Genomic DNA, 18,501 nt, shown 5'->3' with positions numbered 1-18,501 from the left:
TTTCCATTAATTTTAGTAATATTTTCATCACTCCTTAAGTGACTTGGCTGGCAAAATTTAGGGTAGAAGACTGTGTTCCCTACCCTTGTGCTGGCTAAAGACAGAGGGGAGCAGAAGTGCAAGCCAGATGGAGAACAGCCAGAGAAGATGTGTACAAGGACAGCTTTTGATGTTGGGTCAACATGGACCTACTTGGTCATGAAATCACCTTACCCGTGTTTGAGTTGAGCTGAAATTTCCCGTGGTCGTTGCCATTCACAATTTCATACTTGATCTCTGTGTTTTCTGCATTGTCCCTTGTCAAGGCTGACAGGTTGAGGACTTCTGTACCCACAGCTACATCTTCCTTTACCATGGCCATATACTCAGGGGCCAGGAAAACAGGCAGATACTCATTTAGATCCACAACGGAGACAGTGACAGTGCCAAGAGCAGAGAGAGGCTCCGGGGTGCCTCGGTCGGTAGCACGAACTGTCAGCTCAAATGCTGAATGCTGTGAATCCTTCAGAGGCTTTTCCAGACGGATCACCCCTGTGGTTTCCTCAATTGAAAAGTGTCCATTGGCAGAGTCAGACAGAGAATAGACCACCTCAGCATTGGGACCTGGAAGGATGAAAGACAGGCTGCATTAATTCTTGGGTAGGAGTGCTTCTGGTTTAACCCTTATTTTTTTAATCCATTTGGACTTAATGACCTTAAATTCCTAGGGAAAATGGAGGCTGCAGGAACACTAAGTATATCCCTGTCCATATGTAGGTTCAGATATCTAGCCATGCTCACTATCATTTATCAGCATCACCTGTCTGTGTATACTGGTGCTTCCCATTTTTTATTCCCCTGTTTTTAAACATAATATCCCTTCATATCTGCTTCCAAAACAGATAAATACATTCTTGCTTCTCTACGTTGTAAATTTGGTCTCTGCTGGAGAGGTTTATTGAAAGCTCCTTTCTTAGGAGTCTTACCTATATTTCTGAGAATCTTTGTGTCTTCAGAAGGACCTCTCCATCCGTATCACCTACTACATCCAGATATAAAGTTCATCTTTTCCTTATTATGCTCATTCTCAGTCTCTGTCTTGATAAAGTTTCTGTCCAGTTTAGATCCCTGACAAACTGTATCACAGTTTGTGCTGTGCATCATGGTTACAGTTACTGAGCGTGTCCTCAAAGTCTATCTTTGCATGTTTCTACAGATTTTGCATTTTCTACAGGGTCACAAAAATGCTGATGTCAGCCTGCTAGTCAAGAACATGTCAGCGATGAGATCCAGGCACATCTTCGCCAAGATTCAATCATCTGTAGCCCTTCCTAGGTTTCAAAGGTTTCTATCCAGAATGAAAGATGAACTCTACTAAAAAGTAAATCCCCTTCTGACTCACCTTCATCAAGGTCCCTGGCAGCAACCACAGCGATTGGTGTCTTTGTCGTGGTGTTGTCAAAAACAGCCACGGCACAGTGACTGGGGAAGAATCTTGGTGCGTTGTCATTCGTGTCCTCTATAATCAGTGTTATATCTGCCTGGCAGGAACGGCCTCCACCATCTGTCGCTTTGGCAACAAGATGGTACATAGGTTTCTGTTCGCGGTCGAGAGGTGCAGATGTGGTCAGTTCCCCTGTTGGAAAGAACAAGAGATGGTCTTGTCCCCTGCAGCTGCAGCCGCAGTTTAGGAGTGCTCGGAGAGGTTCAATCATGCTGCCTTCCTGGGTGAACCGTGGGAGACAACAGAGCGGGTTTGAATGCTGTTTGTAATCCAGCTAATAGCAGTAATGTGTCCACACCACATTGCTTGGGGCTATTCTTGGATCGCTGCCAGCCAGTGCCCTGGCAGGGCTTGGCATGGGGAGTCCTGCAAGTTGGGCTGAACTTCATGTAGGGGATGTCGTCATGGGATAAAAGTGCTCATAAAGTTGTATTATACTTCTAAAGACCTTTGTAAACCCTGATGCATTAAGCTTTCTGCAGTGTAATGAACCCCAAATGCTCTCTAGAATGATCATCATGTCTATTTTGACAACTATACTGCCCAAGACCTGATAGGATTCTTTTTAGAGTTTAGAACTTGGGTCTTTGATTCAAGCCAAATACTTGCTGATCTCTCCGTCTTGAGACCTGTCTTTAACAATAGTGTCTAACCTTCATTTTAACGATGCTGATGCCAACATTTGTAAAGAAAGCTAGAAGGAAAATGTAGAGCTGATTTTCCTCTATACTGTATTGCAATAAACCTGCCTGTTTGCTATTCTCTCCTGCCTTGGGAGAGCTGCAATGAACAGTGCTTTTGTTTGCTCAAGAGGAGACAAGTGTTGAGCCATACTGGGAGCTGACACTTTTTGGGAGTGGGTGAGGAAGAGGATAAAAGCATCCCGTTGCCCAGCTCTCACCTGTGTGTGGGCCCAGCCGGAACTCCTCTGCGCCAGGGCCGTGGAGGCTGTACGTTATCTGCGCGTTGCTGCCAACGTCGGGGTCAGTTGCTGATATTTTCAAAATGAAAAGACCCGGCAGAGCGTCTTCAGAGACTCTCCCGGTGTAGAATATCTGGCAGGGACAGAAGGTGTCACTGACATCTTAGCTGTCTTAAAAATACCTTCATCCCATATCGGGAGGAATGGATGAGCAGAAGCTTCATAGAGAATGATAAACCATGTGGTTTATAGGGAAACACGATGCACCTCCCATTGCCGGCTGCCAGGGTGTGGACTGGGACCAGTGAGCTCATTTCACACAAGCCTTTGAATCTCCTTTGGGAAGTAACCACCTCTGTTCTTTCTCACCATGGGTAACATCCATGGCAGTGATCAGCTCTCTACAGTAACCAACCTCCTGATGGGAATCGCTCAGCTTAGCAGGATATAAAACTCAGTAATTTACATGCCTCTACCCAGGAGGCTTCCTGGCATTGTTTATCTCCAAAAATTATCCTTCATAATGCTTAGGCGCTCACTTACTGCTGGCAAACATGCTTGGAGGCTAGACTTAATGTTCTTGCTTGACATGCAGCTTAATTAAAATTGCTAAATATAATCAAAGCAAGAGGATTGTGTGAGAATAATTATGACAAGCCAAACCCTCTTAACATGCTCTTTCTGTTTTTTCTTCCTCACTATTGTGTTCTCTCCTTTCCAGATGCTCCTCTCATGCCGCTGGTATCCCAAGACAGATGTCTTACCTGGCCACACTCAGGGCTGTTGTCATTGATATCCAGAACAAAAATTTCCACTTCAGTGATAGCCTGAAATTTCCCATCAGAGGCCATAACCTTGAGGAGATATTTCTCTGTATCTTCTCTGTCCAGAGGTTTCTTGGAAGAAATAGTCCATTCCCCCTCAATTTGGTCAACTGCGAACTGTCCTAGTGCGTCTCCTTCTAGAAGAGGGCAGGAGGCAAGGAAAAAAGGCATTTACCAAGTGGTGAAAATCAGAAGTGATAAGGAAAGGGGATATAGATATGTCCGCTGCTTGTCCTTTAAGAGAGCTGATGGACTTGTGGTGGTGACACAGAGAGGGCATTGGTGTCATGTCAGGCAGGTGAGGAGCATTTGGTCTGTCTCACAGAAATACCCTGCCTGTTCCTCTAGTTCATTGCCTGCATGTTGCACTGAGAGGAGGAAACAACTGATGGCAAAAATGTCTCGGTAACATTCTGCAGATGTGCATATTCATTGCCTCAAAACCACATTGTCTCACCTTCCTAAAGCGTGTCAGTCTTTCTTGGTGCATGTTCCTAAAGGGATCTGAGAGTTGCAAATACCCTGCAGACATTGGTTGGATCTTATAGTTACAGTGCCATGTGCTGTATTTCCTTTTAACCTGTAGAAGTGTTTAATACATAGCTGTGCTTTCTGGGGCTACTTTTAAATTCTTTCAGAACTAAATGATGAGACACAGGCAAATCCGGATGAGGCAGGCTCTCTGGTGCACCAGATTCATGCCACTCATGGGGTGGATGCTGCCCCTGGAGAATCCTTCTGGCGAGGAGCTGGTGTCCTCTGCGGACCCTGTGCCGTTGGGCAGAAGGAAGGAGCATGTTTGGTAAAGGGAGGCAACAACTCAGCTGGCTGTAGGGCTTATGTTAGATTCTGAAGGGCCTCTCACAGCTGTGTAAATTAAATTCACCCTCTTTCTGCTTTCATTTGCTCTGTTGTGATGAGGTTGTAAATCTAGAGGCACAATGAGACCTCTGCTGACCCTTCTTCTGATACTGGGAGGCTCCAGTCTATGCTCATATTTAGTTTCTGTGTATTTGAAATCCATGTGCACATGAACAACAGGAACCTGGGCTCTGTGTTCGCCTCCTTTCTTTTCCTGAAGCACTATACTGCAGTTCTATTTGTATGTTTACAGGTAGAGTTTGATTTGTCCTTGTAAGTAGAAAGTAGATAGAACATTGGGGATTTACCACTAACATAAATGTGCATTCTCTCAGGTTTAAAGTTAGCTGGAAGTTACTACTACCTTAAAGATGGCAGAAATGTGAAGGCGTATACGGATTTAATTTTTCCTCCCAAAGGTTTGCAAATACCTCGGCATGCCATAAACCAATTGAAAGTACCTGCATTCCTCCCCTATTTTGAATGGTTACAATAATAGATAACAGGCTGCAGCATGATCTGGCTAAATGTTTTGACCCTGAAGGGTCCTCGTTGGAGTTTGAACAAACATTTTAATTTGAAGTATCTGTTCCAGGTCTGAGAAAGACCCTTTGGGGTCAAAAAGTACTGTAAAATCAAGCTTCTACTTGTGCAGATGCACAACAAACATTCCAGTGTAGCATTGTTGTTGTTTTACAGCAGCGGTTAGTTTTAGTTGGCACAACTGATGTTTCAGAGATGCCAGAGTCATCTTCAGTATTTCTTGTTAGCCAAAATCCTCGCTAAGATTGACATGACAGCCTCAAATATTCACCAGTCTGCAGAGTGGTTAACTGCAGCTTTATGAGGTCTGCTTGTTTGTTAAGTCAGAGTGGCTTCACAGGAAACACATTTAATACCAGTAAGTTATACACATCATATGTGTATATGTACAGCTATTAAAAATACAGGCAGGCTACACACATGTGTGTGATGTGTAAAGTGACTGCACTGCTTGCAAGAGAAAAAGCTGCATCAAAGACCTTAAATACAGATCACAGTATCTATGTAACAAAAGCCTTCATTCCTGCTGTACCTCTGCTTCTGTCCTTGCAATAGATATTGCTATCTTAATTATTCCTCTGTTAAGAAAGTACAGATAAGTCTGTCTACAGTACTACTACTACTATTACTTACTTTTCCTTATTTATATATTTCCAAATAAATAGGACAGTTCAGTGGTGGGATAGCCATTATAATGATAATTCCACCCACTGCAGCTAGTTACTAAAAAGTTTTGGATATCTCAGACTCATTTGACTGAGGAGTTCAGCTCATGACAGAGCTCGAGCTTCATCTCCTGCTTCTAATAGGACTGTCAGTATAACCTTATTTCTGTGTTAGTATTCTGCAAGACCAGGTATCTAATCCTCACTTTGTGACGATACTCTATTCTTGCTCACTGAAGATTTTAAGACAGAAAACACTCACCAGTGATGTAGCATGTGACCCGCCGGTTCTGCTCAGAGATGTCTGCATCAATGGTGCTCAGTGTGACAACCACCTGCCCTGGCTCCGCGTTCTCAATTACTGATCCTTTATAGAAGTCTGAGGTGAACTGTGGAGCATTATCATTTTCATCAGAGACAGTGACCTCAACCAGGGTTTGGGAAGAAAGCTGGACTTTTCTGCCATGGTCAGTGGCCACCACATAAAACCGATAGATCTCCTGAGCTTCACAATCCAGCTCTTTTAGTGTGGTGATCCATCCACTTTCCCCATCAATGGTGAAAAGTCCTCGGAGGTTGCCAGATTCTGCTTCTAGACTGTAGGTCACTTGTCCGTCATTTCCCGTGTCCTGGTCATTAGCTGTCACTTGAATGACTGTGGTTCCTGATGGCATATTCTCCATGACAAAAGCTTTGTAGGGATCTGCCTCAAAAATAGGTCTGTTGTCATTGACATCGTGCACATGGATGTTCACAGAGACCAGGGAGACCAGCTCAGTCTCCTGATGTGAGCAGTGAGCCATAACATCAATCTGGTACCACTTGGTGGTCTCATGATCCATAGCCTTTTTGATTTTCAAAGCCCCTGTTTGTTTGTCCAATGTAAACACCTCGTCCTTGTTACTTTCTGCAGTGGTTCCCTTTACCAGGCTGTATATGATGGGTTCTTCTGCAAAAGCTCTGACTGACCCTATTTCTGATCCCTCTGGAAGATCCTCTGATGCAGAGAATGTATAAAGGGGCTCAGAAAACCTTGGCAATGTCACCTCCCTGGGGACAATTTGAAGATTCACTGGGACAAGGGAGTTCCAGTGAGGGGGTCTGCTGTCTTCAGCTTTCACCTTGAAGTTAAAGGCTCTGTTTTCTAAACCAACAAGACTCTCCTTGACCTTAACAACCCCAGTGGCAGCGTTGATCTCAACAAGGTCTTCTGCCACATCTTCCACAGAGTCAACAGAGTAAATGACATCTGCATTTGCACCTTCATCAGCATCATAAGCCAATACCTGGATGACGGGTGAGCCTTTGCTTACATTGGACTGGATGGACAGGGTGTATTCAGAGGCTTTGAACTGAGGTGGGTTGTCATTCTCATCCGTAAGGATTATTTTGACAGTGCAGAACGCCACCTTCCCACCCCCGTCCTTGGCCATGACTTTAATAGCAATGACTCTCTCTGTTGAGTTTTCCCTGTCCAGTTTTTGCAGTGTGGTAATACGGCCTTTATCGTCTATGGAGAACTTCTCATGGGCGAGTTTATTTATGATGGTGTAGTCTATGGTGCCATACGGGCCACCATCTGGGTCAATAGCCAGCAGCTCAATCACTTTGGTACCTATCTCAGCGTTTTCTGCCAGCTCTGCCTCGTACACGTTCTGCCGAAAAGAGGGGCTGTATTTGTTGGCATTTGTGGTATTGATATACACGGGCACAGTGCTCTTAAAAACTCCATCTGAAGCGGAAACTCTGAGATTGTAAAATGACTCCAAATCCTTTTTACAGCGGTTGAACATGGATATTATTCCAGAAGTGCTGTTGATAGTGAAATGCCTGTTGTCATTGCCTGAAAGTATCACGTATTCCAGTCGGGTGGTGTCTCCGCTGTCGGGGTCCAGGGCCTGGACTTTTATCACAATGTGCCCACACGTAGCCATTTCGCTTACCTTGGCTTCGTACTGAAGCTGGCTGAACTCAGGGGGGTTGTCATTGATGTCTGTCACATCCACAATTACAAGGGCATCACTGCTAAGCGGAGGCATTCCATGATCTGTAGCTCTTACTTTCATGCGAAACTGTTGATTTTTTTCATAATCAAGTGCTTGAGCTGTTGTTATTTGCCCTGTGCTGGCATCAATATCAAAGAACTTGGTAGCATCTGAACCATCATCCAAGATCTGATAGGAGACAGCCTTGTTTCTGCCTGAATCCTTATCAGAAGCGAAGACCGGGACAACAGGGGTCTGTGCTGGCAAACTCTCTGAGACAGATGCTGTGTAGATCATCTGAGAAAATATGGGGGGGTTGTCATTAATGTCTTCTACCTCCACCTCTACTCTGGCTTCTGAAAAGGATCCTAGTGCTGTGTCGGTGGCTTTAACGGTGAAAGTGTGTTTTGTCTCTAGCTCGTAGTCCAGCTGACCGGTGACAGTGAGGACACCAGTTTTGAAGTCAGTGCTGAAAAGTTTCAGGGAGTCTTCTTCCACGATGTTGTAGATGAGGCGCAAGCCTTCAGGGCTGCGAGCCTGTATGTGAAGGATGGATGTGTACAGGGGGATGTTTTCTGGTACTTTCACTCGATAGTACAAACTTTGGAACAGGGGGTTGGATTTGTTCCTCACACTGATCACAACCTCCTCTTCAGCATGGAGAGGGGGCTCGCCTTTGTCCTTAGCAATGACTCGGAGGTTGTATTTGTTTAAAGCTTGATAATCAAGAGGCTTCTTAAGTGAGATGTCTCCTAGGTATGGGTCAATCCAAAAATATTTGTAGTCCTCTGCAAATGAGTAGGTAATGGCTCCGTTATCCCCTATGTCTTTGTCTGTTGCTGACACCTGAAAAAGCACATCACCTGGCTCTGTGCCGTCTTGCACTGAGGTGTAATATGGCACGTTCTCAAACTGCGGTGGATTGTCATTGACATCTTCTACATAAACTTTGACTGTGGCTTGGGACACTCTTGGTGGTTTCCTGTTGTCCTTCACTTCCACAGCTACCTCGTGCATGTCTTGTGCTTCACGGTCAAATTTCACACCCTTGGTCTGGAGCACTCCAGATGCCTGGATCATTTTGAATCGTTCCTTTCCATTCAAAAGCGAATAGAAAAGTGGTTCATTTAGCTGATAGCCCTTGACCCCAAGAACAGTGATAGTCTTCTCGTCTGTAGAGTTCTCCATCACAGTTGCTGTATACACGTCTTGATCAAATTTTAAGCCTTTACCTTGTGCTTGAGTAAAATTTAGCTTAACCAGAGCAGTACTCTTATATAAGCCATCACCAGCTCTGACAGTGAGTTCACGATGGCTTCCCAGGCCAGTAGCATTGAGAATGGAAAGGAGTCCTGTGACTGGATGAATATGGAAAGCATTATCAAAGTTCCCTTTCACGATGCTGTAGGTGACCTCTGAATCTGCATCTTTTGCCTGCACTGACAAAAGCTCCATCCCTGGGTGAGCAGGTAGCAAGACAGAAAGCTCATAATTGTCTTTAGAGAAGACCGGAGGTGAATCGTTCACGTCTTTAACATGAACTGTGACCTTGGCTGGCTTGGATGCAAATAAGCTGGGACTTCCACTGTCATGTGCATGTACACTAAAGTGGAAAACTGGGGTTTGCTCATAGTCTATATCAGCACGAGTGGTGAGAGTCCCTGTACTGGGATCTACTGTAAAATATTTAAGTGCCTCTGTTTCCAAAATCTCATAAACCAGCAGAGCATTAGAGTCTTGATCAGCATCTGTTGCATGGGCCACAAGGGGAGCATTGCTTTCATCCAGAACCATGCTTTGTGATGGAGTATTCTCCATGATCCAGCCAATGAAGGAAGGCTTAACAAAGATGGGTGCATTGTCATTCTCATCTATGACATAGATAAGTACAATTGTGTCCGTAAATGCTCCAGCCATGTTGGTGCCACGGACTTTCAACTGGTAAAAAGACACCTGCTCAAAATCTAAGCTCTTCTGAGTGGAAATAAGACCTGACTGATAGTTCATGGAGAACACCCCATCTCCATTTCCATCTTTTATTTCATAGCTGACCGGTGACAAGCTTGTGGCTGAAACCTGGATCAGAGGAGAGCCAACAGCAATGGATTCACTGATTTCTGTGATATATTCGGCCTCTGGAAATTTTGGAGGGGTTCGATCAGAGGGTCTAATGCGGACATGTATTGTAGCAGAATCTTTAAGCTGGGGAAACCCCTGATCTTCTGCCTTCACAATAAGAGTAAACCGCTCCTGCCTGGATGGGTCCAGTTTCTGGGCAACTGTAATAATTCCAGAATACAGGTCGATGCTGAAGAAACCTTCCCCATTACCTGCAGGAAGAGAAATGACCAAATGAAGAATGTAGACATCTTATAGGTCTTGGTTTTCTGAGTATCTTTTCCATAGATGCTCCTGATTTCAGATGTAATCAACATCTGTTTCTTTCACTGGGAGACAACAACCTTCATTAATTTCTAAATAATTTTCATTCTAAGAACAATGAACCCATTGAAATCTATAAGCTAACTTTTAAATCAATCAAAATTTATATTAGAGACAAATACCCTTTAATTTGAGCCTATTTAGTAGTGGCAGAGCATATGCTTGAAACTTTTGCCTCTTGTGCTGAACGTGGTAGCACAGACTATACTAGATACTTCAAGCTCTGTCATGCTCATAATTACCAATACTTCAAGAGCAATTAAATTCCTCAGTCCTTGATCTAAATTGCAGTGGGAAAGATGGAGCAAAGAATGGCTTGTCTCCTGTAGAGAATTTACCTGCTAAATAGACCATATGGAACAGCCATAAATATTTAAGTTTTAACCTTGAGAGTGAATAATAAAATACTTGCCCACTGAGCTCGTACGACCCAAAAAGACCATCAGCTAAAGCTGAGAGGTTGCTCACCTTCCTTCAAGGATATGTTTATTGGTAGAACTCGTGGAAGCGATGATGACTGCTAAGGGAGTGGGAGTACTCTTGCCTAAGAACTGGGCAAGGATCTCTCCCTCAGTTCCCATGAACAGGAAGAGAAGATTTTAAGTTTTTCTAACTCATCCAGTCACATTTTTTCTTAGACTAGTGAGTCAGCATTGAACTGTCTTCCTAATGATGGGTGCCTTTTCTACAAAACGAAAATTTCCATAACCTGCTTGCTCTATATTTTCTTGGGACAGGAAAAAAAATCACATTTTAGCTATGTTCTTTGCAACAACTAGGGAAATCTGGTCAACTGTCTGGCCACTAGCTAGAGCATGGAAATGCAGGCATGTTCATGGCCTAAACCATCTTGTTAAATGGCTCTCACCTGCCTGAAGGGAGTAGTGGATTTCGGCATTGGCTCCTTGGTCCTGATCAAGGGCTCTGACTTGCATAATCTCTGTGCCCACCACTGCTGAGTCCAGCACTTCTGCTTCATAATGGATGCTGCTGAACTGTGGAGGGTGAAGGTTGCAGTTATCCACATGGATGATGACTCGAACAAAGTTCCTCTTGATGGGAACCTCCTGGTCTCGTACCTGAAGGACAGAGGAGGAGTAGGTATGGTCATATCAGGGAGCAGGCAGCCTTACCTGCACCAGGCTTGCAAGTATCTCATCAGGGCTCATAGGGAGTGGCGTGTTTCAGGGGTACCAACCCTTTGGATGGGAACAAGCCTCTAAGTTTCAGTGCCAAAACTCAGCCTTGAATTTGAAACCACACATTAACAACTATCCACTGTGCTTTCTTGTACAAGAATCCAGTGTCCCTTCGAAGAAATTAGCAGTTGATGGGCTCAGCACATGGTTGGAAGAAAGCAAGGTGCTGCCTAGATTTATCCAGGATGGTTATATAGTAAGGATTAACACCCCGCTTTCCTCTTCCCTGTTGTTCTAGACAAATCTTCCCTCAAAGTCTAGAATCAGTCTGAATTTCTCCAGTGACCCATAAATCCCAGAGAAGCTGATGGACTTGGTGGGGTTTGGCTGGGACTCACCATCACTGTTAGGATGTGTTGTGGCATGGGCTGGGAACTGAAGCCTTCTGCTGTTGTGAGGACCCCACTGCTTGGATCCAGCTGGAAAAGTCTTGTGCTTTTGGGGTCCACACTGCTGTGGATGGTGTAGATCAGCCCCTTGCCTTTGTCCTTGTCTATAGCACTGACTCGAAGGATTTCCCTTCCTGAGGGGGTATCTTCAGGAATCCTCTCCTCGTAATGGCTCTCCAGGAACTGGGGACGGTGCTGGTTGATGTCAATCACGTGGATAAATGCCTGTAGGAGAGACAGCACAGTGAGGACAGCAGAGACATGGGACCAAGATGACTTATGCAGCCACATAAAATCTCAGCTACCAACCCCTCTTGGGTGTAGCCGTGCTCTGAGCCTTGTAACCATCACAGTCCCAGCTTTTGGGGCTTTGCCATCCATGGTGACTGGGAGCACATTTGTCCTTCTTCCCGATAAATTCTGCTGTGCCTTTCCTTGGTGACTTTCAGTTTGCTTCCTCTCCCTTTTTTTTTTTTTTAATCTCTCCAATCTGGCAAGCCATTCACACTGAACACGCCAGTGCTTGGCACACAGGGAAACCATCACAGCCTGCCATGAAAAGCAGAGGCCGCTCAGCCGTGGTGCCAGCTTTGCTGGCTGGTGCCTCCACACCAGCCCTCATTAATTACACACCAGAAAGCTGATGGGGAGGGGATATTTGACAAGTGGAGGGAGAGGATGGTCTATCTCAAGAGCAGCGTATGTGTGGAGAAGGTATACAGAAGCAAAGTTTGTGGTCTACACTTTTTAGCCAAATCTTCCCCTCTGCATGTAACAGCAAACCCGTGTGAATGGCCTGCCTGAATTCTGCCTGCAAAGTCACCTAGTTTTTCTGTTTGGTCCCCTGCCCATTCTGACTCCTCTACTGATGCGTTGACTGAATCTTAGGAAGTCCCAACCAGGTGTAATAATTTGCTTCCTTTAGCAAACCTGAACATGCCATGGCTGTTTTGCACAAGCAGGTTTTTTGACATCTGCTAGTGGCACTGAGTGCCAAAATAAACGTAAGGATAAGATGCAAGGTGTCAGGGAATGCACACCAGGCAAGGTGGGGCTTTGTTTGTTTATTTGGAACACTACTTGGTGATATTTGAGATAGATAGCTGTCTGTTAGCGTTGCGTTTCACAGGAATGGTAGTGTTCCTCACTCATCATCCCCCGCAAACCTCCACAGTGAATTTCCCACGATAAGCGTCACTGATGGGTGACTCATGTTCTAGGTCTTCCTGTGCAGTGAGGGATGGATTTTTGGCTGCTTTTTATGTGTAGAGAAAATGGTTTGTGAAAGATGGAGCCCTGAGTACCCCTCCTGAGGGTAGGTAAAGATGGGCAAATCTCAACAGCCGTTTTAAATGGGGCTCGGGGACATGCTTGCGAGCAAAGTGCCTCTTTTCACCAGTGCTTGCTTTTCATGTGGTAGCTCAGAGGACATGGCATTTCTGCTGTTGCTCCGCTCAGCCCCCTGGACCTCAGTGCTGATGTGTTATCAATGCTCCGTATGCTTGGAGCAGCACAGGGCTGGGCCTGGCTTCACCTCTTGCAGATGCGTCTGTGCTGGCTTTCTGCAGGCTGGCAAATCTCAGGAGCACCTCTTGACATGGTACCATGGACTTAAGCCTGATCTAACTGCATATGCATTTCCCTTATGTCTTAGCATGCCGTCCAGACATGTGGTTGTTCAGCCTGAATAGCTGAGAGCAAGTTGAGGTCTGAGAGTGTGAACTGCCACCCCAGCTTGGCTGGTGGTATAGCTGTGTCCTGGCTGTGATCAACAGGAAAAGCCCAGGCTTTCTATTATTTTGTGTTTCCAACAATATTTTAAAAATCTTAATTTGATACTTGGGAAAGACTTGGGTCACTGTGTAATGTAAGATCATGGTGTAAGGAGATTCTTGTGCCTGGCACTTGATCTAGTCCTCAGTTGAGTCAGAAGAAAGATTCCCTTCGGCATATACTCACTCTAGGTGTGGTCTCTACTAAATTAAATTAATTAAAGAACATTACCTGGGTTTTGATGGTAGTGGACCCATCAGTGACTTCTACTGTCAGGTTATAGCTTGACTTCTTCCTTGCATCGAGGGGTCTTGCAATGACCATGCTGCCTGTACTCTTTTCAATGTCAAAATCCATGTCATCATCACCACCTGGGATACAGGAGAGATGGGAAAAGGAAATGGGGGGTCAGCTACAGTTAGATTTTTGTCTGGAGCAAGCTGCAGGTGCTGGCAGCCTCCACAGGGGCAGGGATCCAAGGAGCTGCCTGAAGATCCAAAGGATGAGGATCACCCCTCCAGACACCATACACAAAACACATAAAGAGCTCATGCCTAGCCACAGATACATGTCATGCCAGGCAATATACCTTAATTCTAGCTGTACCTCTTGGGACACAGGTAGGCTGAGGACAGTGCCCTAGGTGAGGAGCAGCTAAGAGGAAAGCATGCACATATGTGTATGATGTCCTGGCTAGATTTGCAACAGTCACATTTGAGCACTGATTTATTTGCACATGGTCTCCAGCTATGCAGCATCATGGACTTAGCATGGATCAGAGACCTGCAAGACTGAACAATGTTCCTGTTGGCTTCCTATTCAAGGTCACACAGTGGGCATATCAGCGATGGTCTTCATTGCCACGGCTGGGGGCCGAGAGCTACTTGAAGAAGCCCAATACTTGAGCAGTTGGGGAGGCAGACGGTGCTTGCAGGGTGAGCAGAGCCTGGTGCCTCCAACCCAGATGGCTGTGTCGTGCAGGGAACCGCAGGCCTGAGCGGCTCCACAGCAGAAGGCCATTCCTTATGCCATGGCTGTTCAGCCCTGGCGTGGCAGCTCCTTTCTCGTGCCTCACTTGCTGCTGGCCTGTTAGGTCACTATTGCAGGTGAAACACTGCTCTACTGTTCTGAGATGCAGAAGGAGTTTTCTGCGATTTGTCCCAGGTCTCATCTTCTTTGCTTCGCAGCTACTGGATGCTCTTGGATCTGTTTGATTCTCTTACCAGCTGGGAAAATCTTAGTTGGTGGTTAAATTACACATCTTCCCTTGCGGGAGAAATGCAGTGGTTGCCAGCCATCTGGACTACTTCCTTCCATGAGCACTTTCCTGCTGGGAAGTAGATGGAAAGAAGCAGAGAGAGGAAAAGAGACACCCATGGATGCCTTTCCCTAATAAAAGAGAGAAGGGCTCCCTTTGCACAGTGCCAAAGGGATAGAGGAAAGAAAGGAAGGAGATGAAGAAAGATGCTGCTTTGTCAGAGTTTTTTCAGACATCATCAAGCCTAGTGATAGAGCCTTTGTGGACTGGGAAAAGCAAGATTTTGAATGAGGTGCTGAAGGCTCCTGGATCTCTGTATCACCTGCTTGGCTGCCAGCTACTGTGATGCTTTACTTTGCTAGTAGGGAAAAGTAAATCCTGTCCTCTTCCATCAGTATAGAAACCAAGAGAACCCTGAGTAGCACTTGGTGCACTAGGAACTGGCAAAGATAAGGCCAAGCATACAGATAAGCACTCAGCAGGGAAACAATGGGATAACATTCAGAGGAATATACCGTTAATTCTGCAAACCCAAGCGGATACTAGTAATGCCAGATAAGCCATGCACTGATACAGTCTGTTCCTTATAGCATTGTATCTCTTGTTGGTTAATTGTATTTATACACCATTATCCCTGCCCTAACGTAGTAAGGCAAAAACTATTCACTCACCCAATTAAGGCTTTGTCTGACGAGGGCAAACCCTGCAGGCAATGTCAGGGAAAGGCAGATTGGGGCACCATTTCAAAACATCAAATTACATGAGCACAACTGGCCCTTGTTTGTTGGACCAGTTCTGCACACGCATTGCCTGACAAGTCCCCTGGGGTGACAGCCCACGTCCCCTCTGCCCTGGCATTGCATGTCTCAGAGGAGGCCCTAGAGCTTCTTCACGTTTCATGTCTCAGTCATCCCTGGGATGCTGTGCGGTGGAAGGGAGAGCCCCACCAGTCAGGTCAGACCAGCTCTTTGGGGAATCCTTCCCTCTCGGGGCTGTGGGCTCGGCAGGGAGGGAGAGACAGGGGGTGTCTGTGAGACCCAGCCAAACACCTGCATCCTCACAGGCTGTTTTACCATAGCCAACAGTGTCACTGGATTCCCAGGAGGAGCCGGGACTGGCATGCCCTGCCTTTCATGTGACATTGGAGAACACCTCAAACACTGGCAAATCCCAGAGTGTCATTAAGAAAGTGTGTTAGATAATTGCACTTGGCACAGGAGCCCTTGGACGGGCAGCTTTGTGTATGGTTGTTCAAGCCTTTTGGTGTCTGTGAGAAAGCTTTCCCTGTAGCTCACCTACACCTAAAGCAAACAACTTCATTAGCTCAGGCATGTGAGTGCTGAAGGCCAAGGGAGCTGGAGCAAGTGCTCCCAGACACTGCTGCCCTGCTTTAATTTCTGTGTCTCACCTGTGATATTAAACCACACTTGGCTGGGACCCATTTCGATGCTGATCACTCCCACCATATGGTTTACGGGATCCGTTTCCATCACGGCAAAGTTAAAATGGGGTTCATCGAAAGCTAGTGGCTCCGAGGAAGGGCTGGGACGGGTGACCCAGCTGATGTGAAGCCGCACATGGGAAGAAAGTGGTGGGCTGCCGCCGTCTGTTGCCTTGACCTGCCGGGAAATGCATGTGCAGTCAGGGAGAAGGCTGTTTTAGCCCATGGGAGCCCCATGGGAAGCTGCTTCTCTCACCCACCAGGAGTTTCATGTCCAGGTGCACCCAAAATCCCACAAAACAAATCTTGGCCCAGTAGCCTGTGCTCTGCCTGCAGCCGAGGTACAGCCGTGCAACTCAAGTTTCTCTTGACCATGAAACCCAAAGACTGTTCATGTCCACATCCATATGGGATTGTGGATTACCATGTTTGTCTCAGAGAGTGGGTTGGACAGTTTATTTTATACTTATCCTCCATTTTTAATAGCTTTGTACCTTCTGCATTTCCCATCACTGCTTCCCAATTTCTCTCCGTGTAACCTAAGTCTGTCTCATACAAGTTCTCCTGCTGCTGCATTTTTATCATCTCTTTTCTGTTGCTGCACCCTTTCTTCTCTTTCCCTCTCTACCCATCTCTTCCCATTGACTCTGTTTCCCTCTCCTCTCACCGTGAGTATGTTGTATTCGGAAGCAGGAAAAGCCTTCCTGGAGAACACCATGCCAGTTGTGGGGTTGATGGTGAATATCCCTTCTTCCTCCTCCTCGATGGTGTAGGTGATATGGCTGTTCTGGCCCTGGTCACGATCCGAGGCGATCAGCCTGTAGACGGGCAGTGGTGTCTCCGAGGCGTCTCTCTCAGGGAGCTGCACCATGAAGAGCTTGTGGGGGAAAGTGGGAGGACTGTCGTTGGCATCCAGGACTTGTATCACCACTCTGCTGGTGGATTTCAGGGCTGGCTCTCCGTTGTCAGAAACAGCCACCTGCCAGCAAGCAAAGGGAGCAGGTGACAGAGCTGCTTGTTATGACCCAGAACATGAGCAACCAACCTTCATCCTGATGGGCAATGACTAAACTAGGGTGTTCACTTGGATCTGCACTTGTAGTTCAACATCTTCAGAGACATTGCTCCTTTCTGCAGGGTAAAATCTGCTGGCTGTGGTTGGCACCACACAAGGCTTGTGCGTGCATGGGGAGACACATCTGCAGGGCTCTGCTTGCAGCTGCTCAGGGCAATGGGTCAGATCCTGCTGCCAGGTCAGGCTGTAGGTCATCAGGAGTCACACAACTGAAAACATTTGTATTGCAACGGCTTAGCAAGTTATCACCTGTCCTCACTTGACTGTGCCCATGCACACTCCCAGCATGTCGCATTACAGAAATAAATGTGTTATCCTCAATCACCGTGATAGACTGCAACACCTTAAGATCCCTTTAATGCAGGGGTGTCAAACTCATTTTCACTGGGGGCCACATCAGTCTCGTGGTTGCCTTCGAAGGGCAGAATGTAATTTTAGGACTTTATAAATGTAACAACTCCTGCTCTAATGTCAATAGGCATCACTCAGAGCAGCTAGGGATGAGGGCAGGGAACACAAAGCTACACAGCAATGTCTGATACACTGAGATAAATGCGGGTGGATTTCTCTCGCTTGCTCTTTCCTCCATAACTTACTATCTCTTCTGCTAGAGGACAATTCTCTGCCCACATTCCCACAGCTTCCAGAACAGACCTTTTGCTCCAGTCTTCAGTAAGGAAATAATAAACCCCGCAGTACTGCTGCAGCTGTCTCTTAGGGCAACGCACACCATTTAATTAAGTTTCCCAGCAGTTTGGAGCTGATGGGATGAGATTCTTTCTCTGTGCTCCAACTTGCAAGGAAAGCTTTTTGAGGACTTAATACACTTGTACGTAAATAAAGCTAATTACAATCATCATTACCCACCTCTAGGATATGTTCAGCCTTGTATTCTCGATCCAGCTGCCGTGAAGTTGTAGAAATCAGACCTGCCAAGAAAGAAACCCTTTAAGCTCCAAGAGTCAGCATCCAAGGAAAACCAGAGCCGGTCAGATCTCTATGTGTCCCACACCAGCCTGGCCACCCATCCTGTTTCAGGTTCCCTTTGTGATCAGAGGAGAACAACGGATACCCCCAGAGGGCAAGTGGCACTCCTGAATCCCTGTGCGGATACTGCTCTGATTACAGAGACTGAGAGGAGGGGGGACACCTACCAGATCCCGACCCCAGCTGAGGGTTGTCCAAGCCACGTGGTGAGGCTTTTGGTGAGAAAGGTTGCAGGACCATGAAAACAAAACTTTTCTTATACCTCTAAGTAACGTTCTGCATGTGCTGGCACAAGTTTGGCCTCTTTACAAATCTCAACTCCTATTTTCCCTCTGTTGAGCCTTGTTTTTTGTAATTTACAGTGTTCTGACGAAAGCTTTATCTTCTGTCTTGGGAAATATGCTCTGTTCTACCACTGGAATAAATGCATTCAGGCTAAAAATGAGGTATAGTCGATAATAGTGTTGGTATATTATTTAAACCTTGCTTAGAGACAGGTTGAATCCAATAGCAATTGCAAGATTTGAGAGATTTCTAAAAAATACACACTAGTTTAGCCACAGGGCATAGACTGGATGCAGGAGGGAGGATTGTGGCTATAATAAGCTAGAGTTTAAACAAAGTCATCGTAATTGCCTGGTTTGGGCTTGTCAA

The 18,501-nt window shown here is 46.0% G+C and overlaps 1 protein-coding gene across 1 annotated transcript in view; it reads right to left on the bottom strand.

The window, feature by feature from the left end:
• The window catches only part of FAT2 (FAT atypical cadherin 2), a 56,930-nt gene that overhangs the window by 17,300 nt on the left and 21,129 nt on the right, over positions 1–18,501 (bottom strand). Inside the window, exons 4-14 of the mRNA XM_065849347.2 lie at positions 17,728–17,789; positions 16,453–16,764; positions 15,753–15,963; positions 13,318–13,457; positions 11,263–11,538; positions 10,594–10,804; positions 5,561–9,613; positions 3,170–3,366; positions 2,385–2,538; positions 1,382–1,615; positions 214–603 (exon numbers count right to left, since the gene is read on the bottom strand). Of these exons, the coding sequence (XP_065705419.1) occupies positions 214–603; positions 1,382–1,615; positions 2,385–2,538; positions 3,170–3,366; positions 5,561–9,613; positions 10,594–10,804; positions 11,263–11,538; positions 13,318–13,457; positions 15,753–15,963; positions 16,453–16,764; positions 17,728–17,789 (6,240 nt within the window). The remainder of the gene's footprint in view (positions 1–213; positions 604–1,381; positions 1,616–2,384; positions 2,539–3,169; positions 3,367–5,560; positions 9,614–10,593; positions 10,805–11,262; positions 11,539–13,317; positions 13,458–15,752; positions 15,964–16,452; positions 16,765–17,727; positions 17,790–18,501) is intronic.

The sequence above is a fragment of the Patagioenas fasciata genome, chromosome 14, assembly GCF_037038585.1.
Source record: "Patagioenas fasciata isolate bPatFas1 chromosome 14, bPatFas1.hap1, whole genome shotgun sequence".
NCBI lineage: Eukaryota > Metazoa > Chordata > Aves > Columbiformes > Columbidae > Patagioenas > Patagioenas fasciata.
The sequence above is the reverse complement of the archived record's forward strand: the minus strand, read 5'-3'. Positions and strand labels throughout refer to the sequence as shown.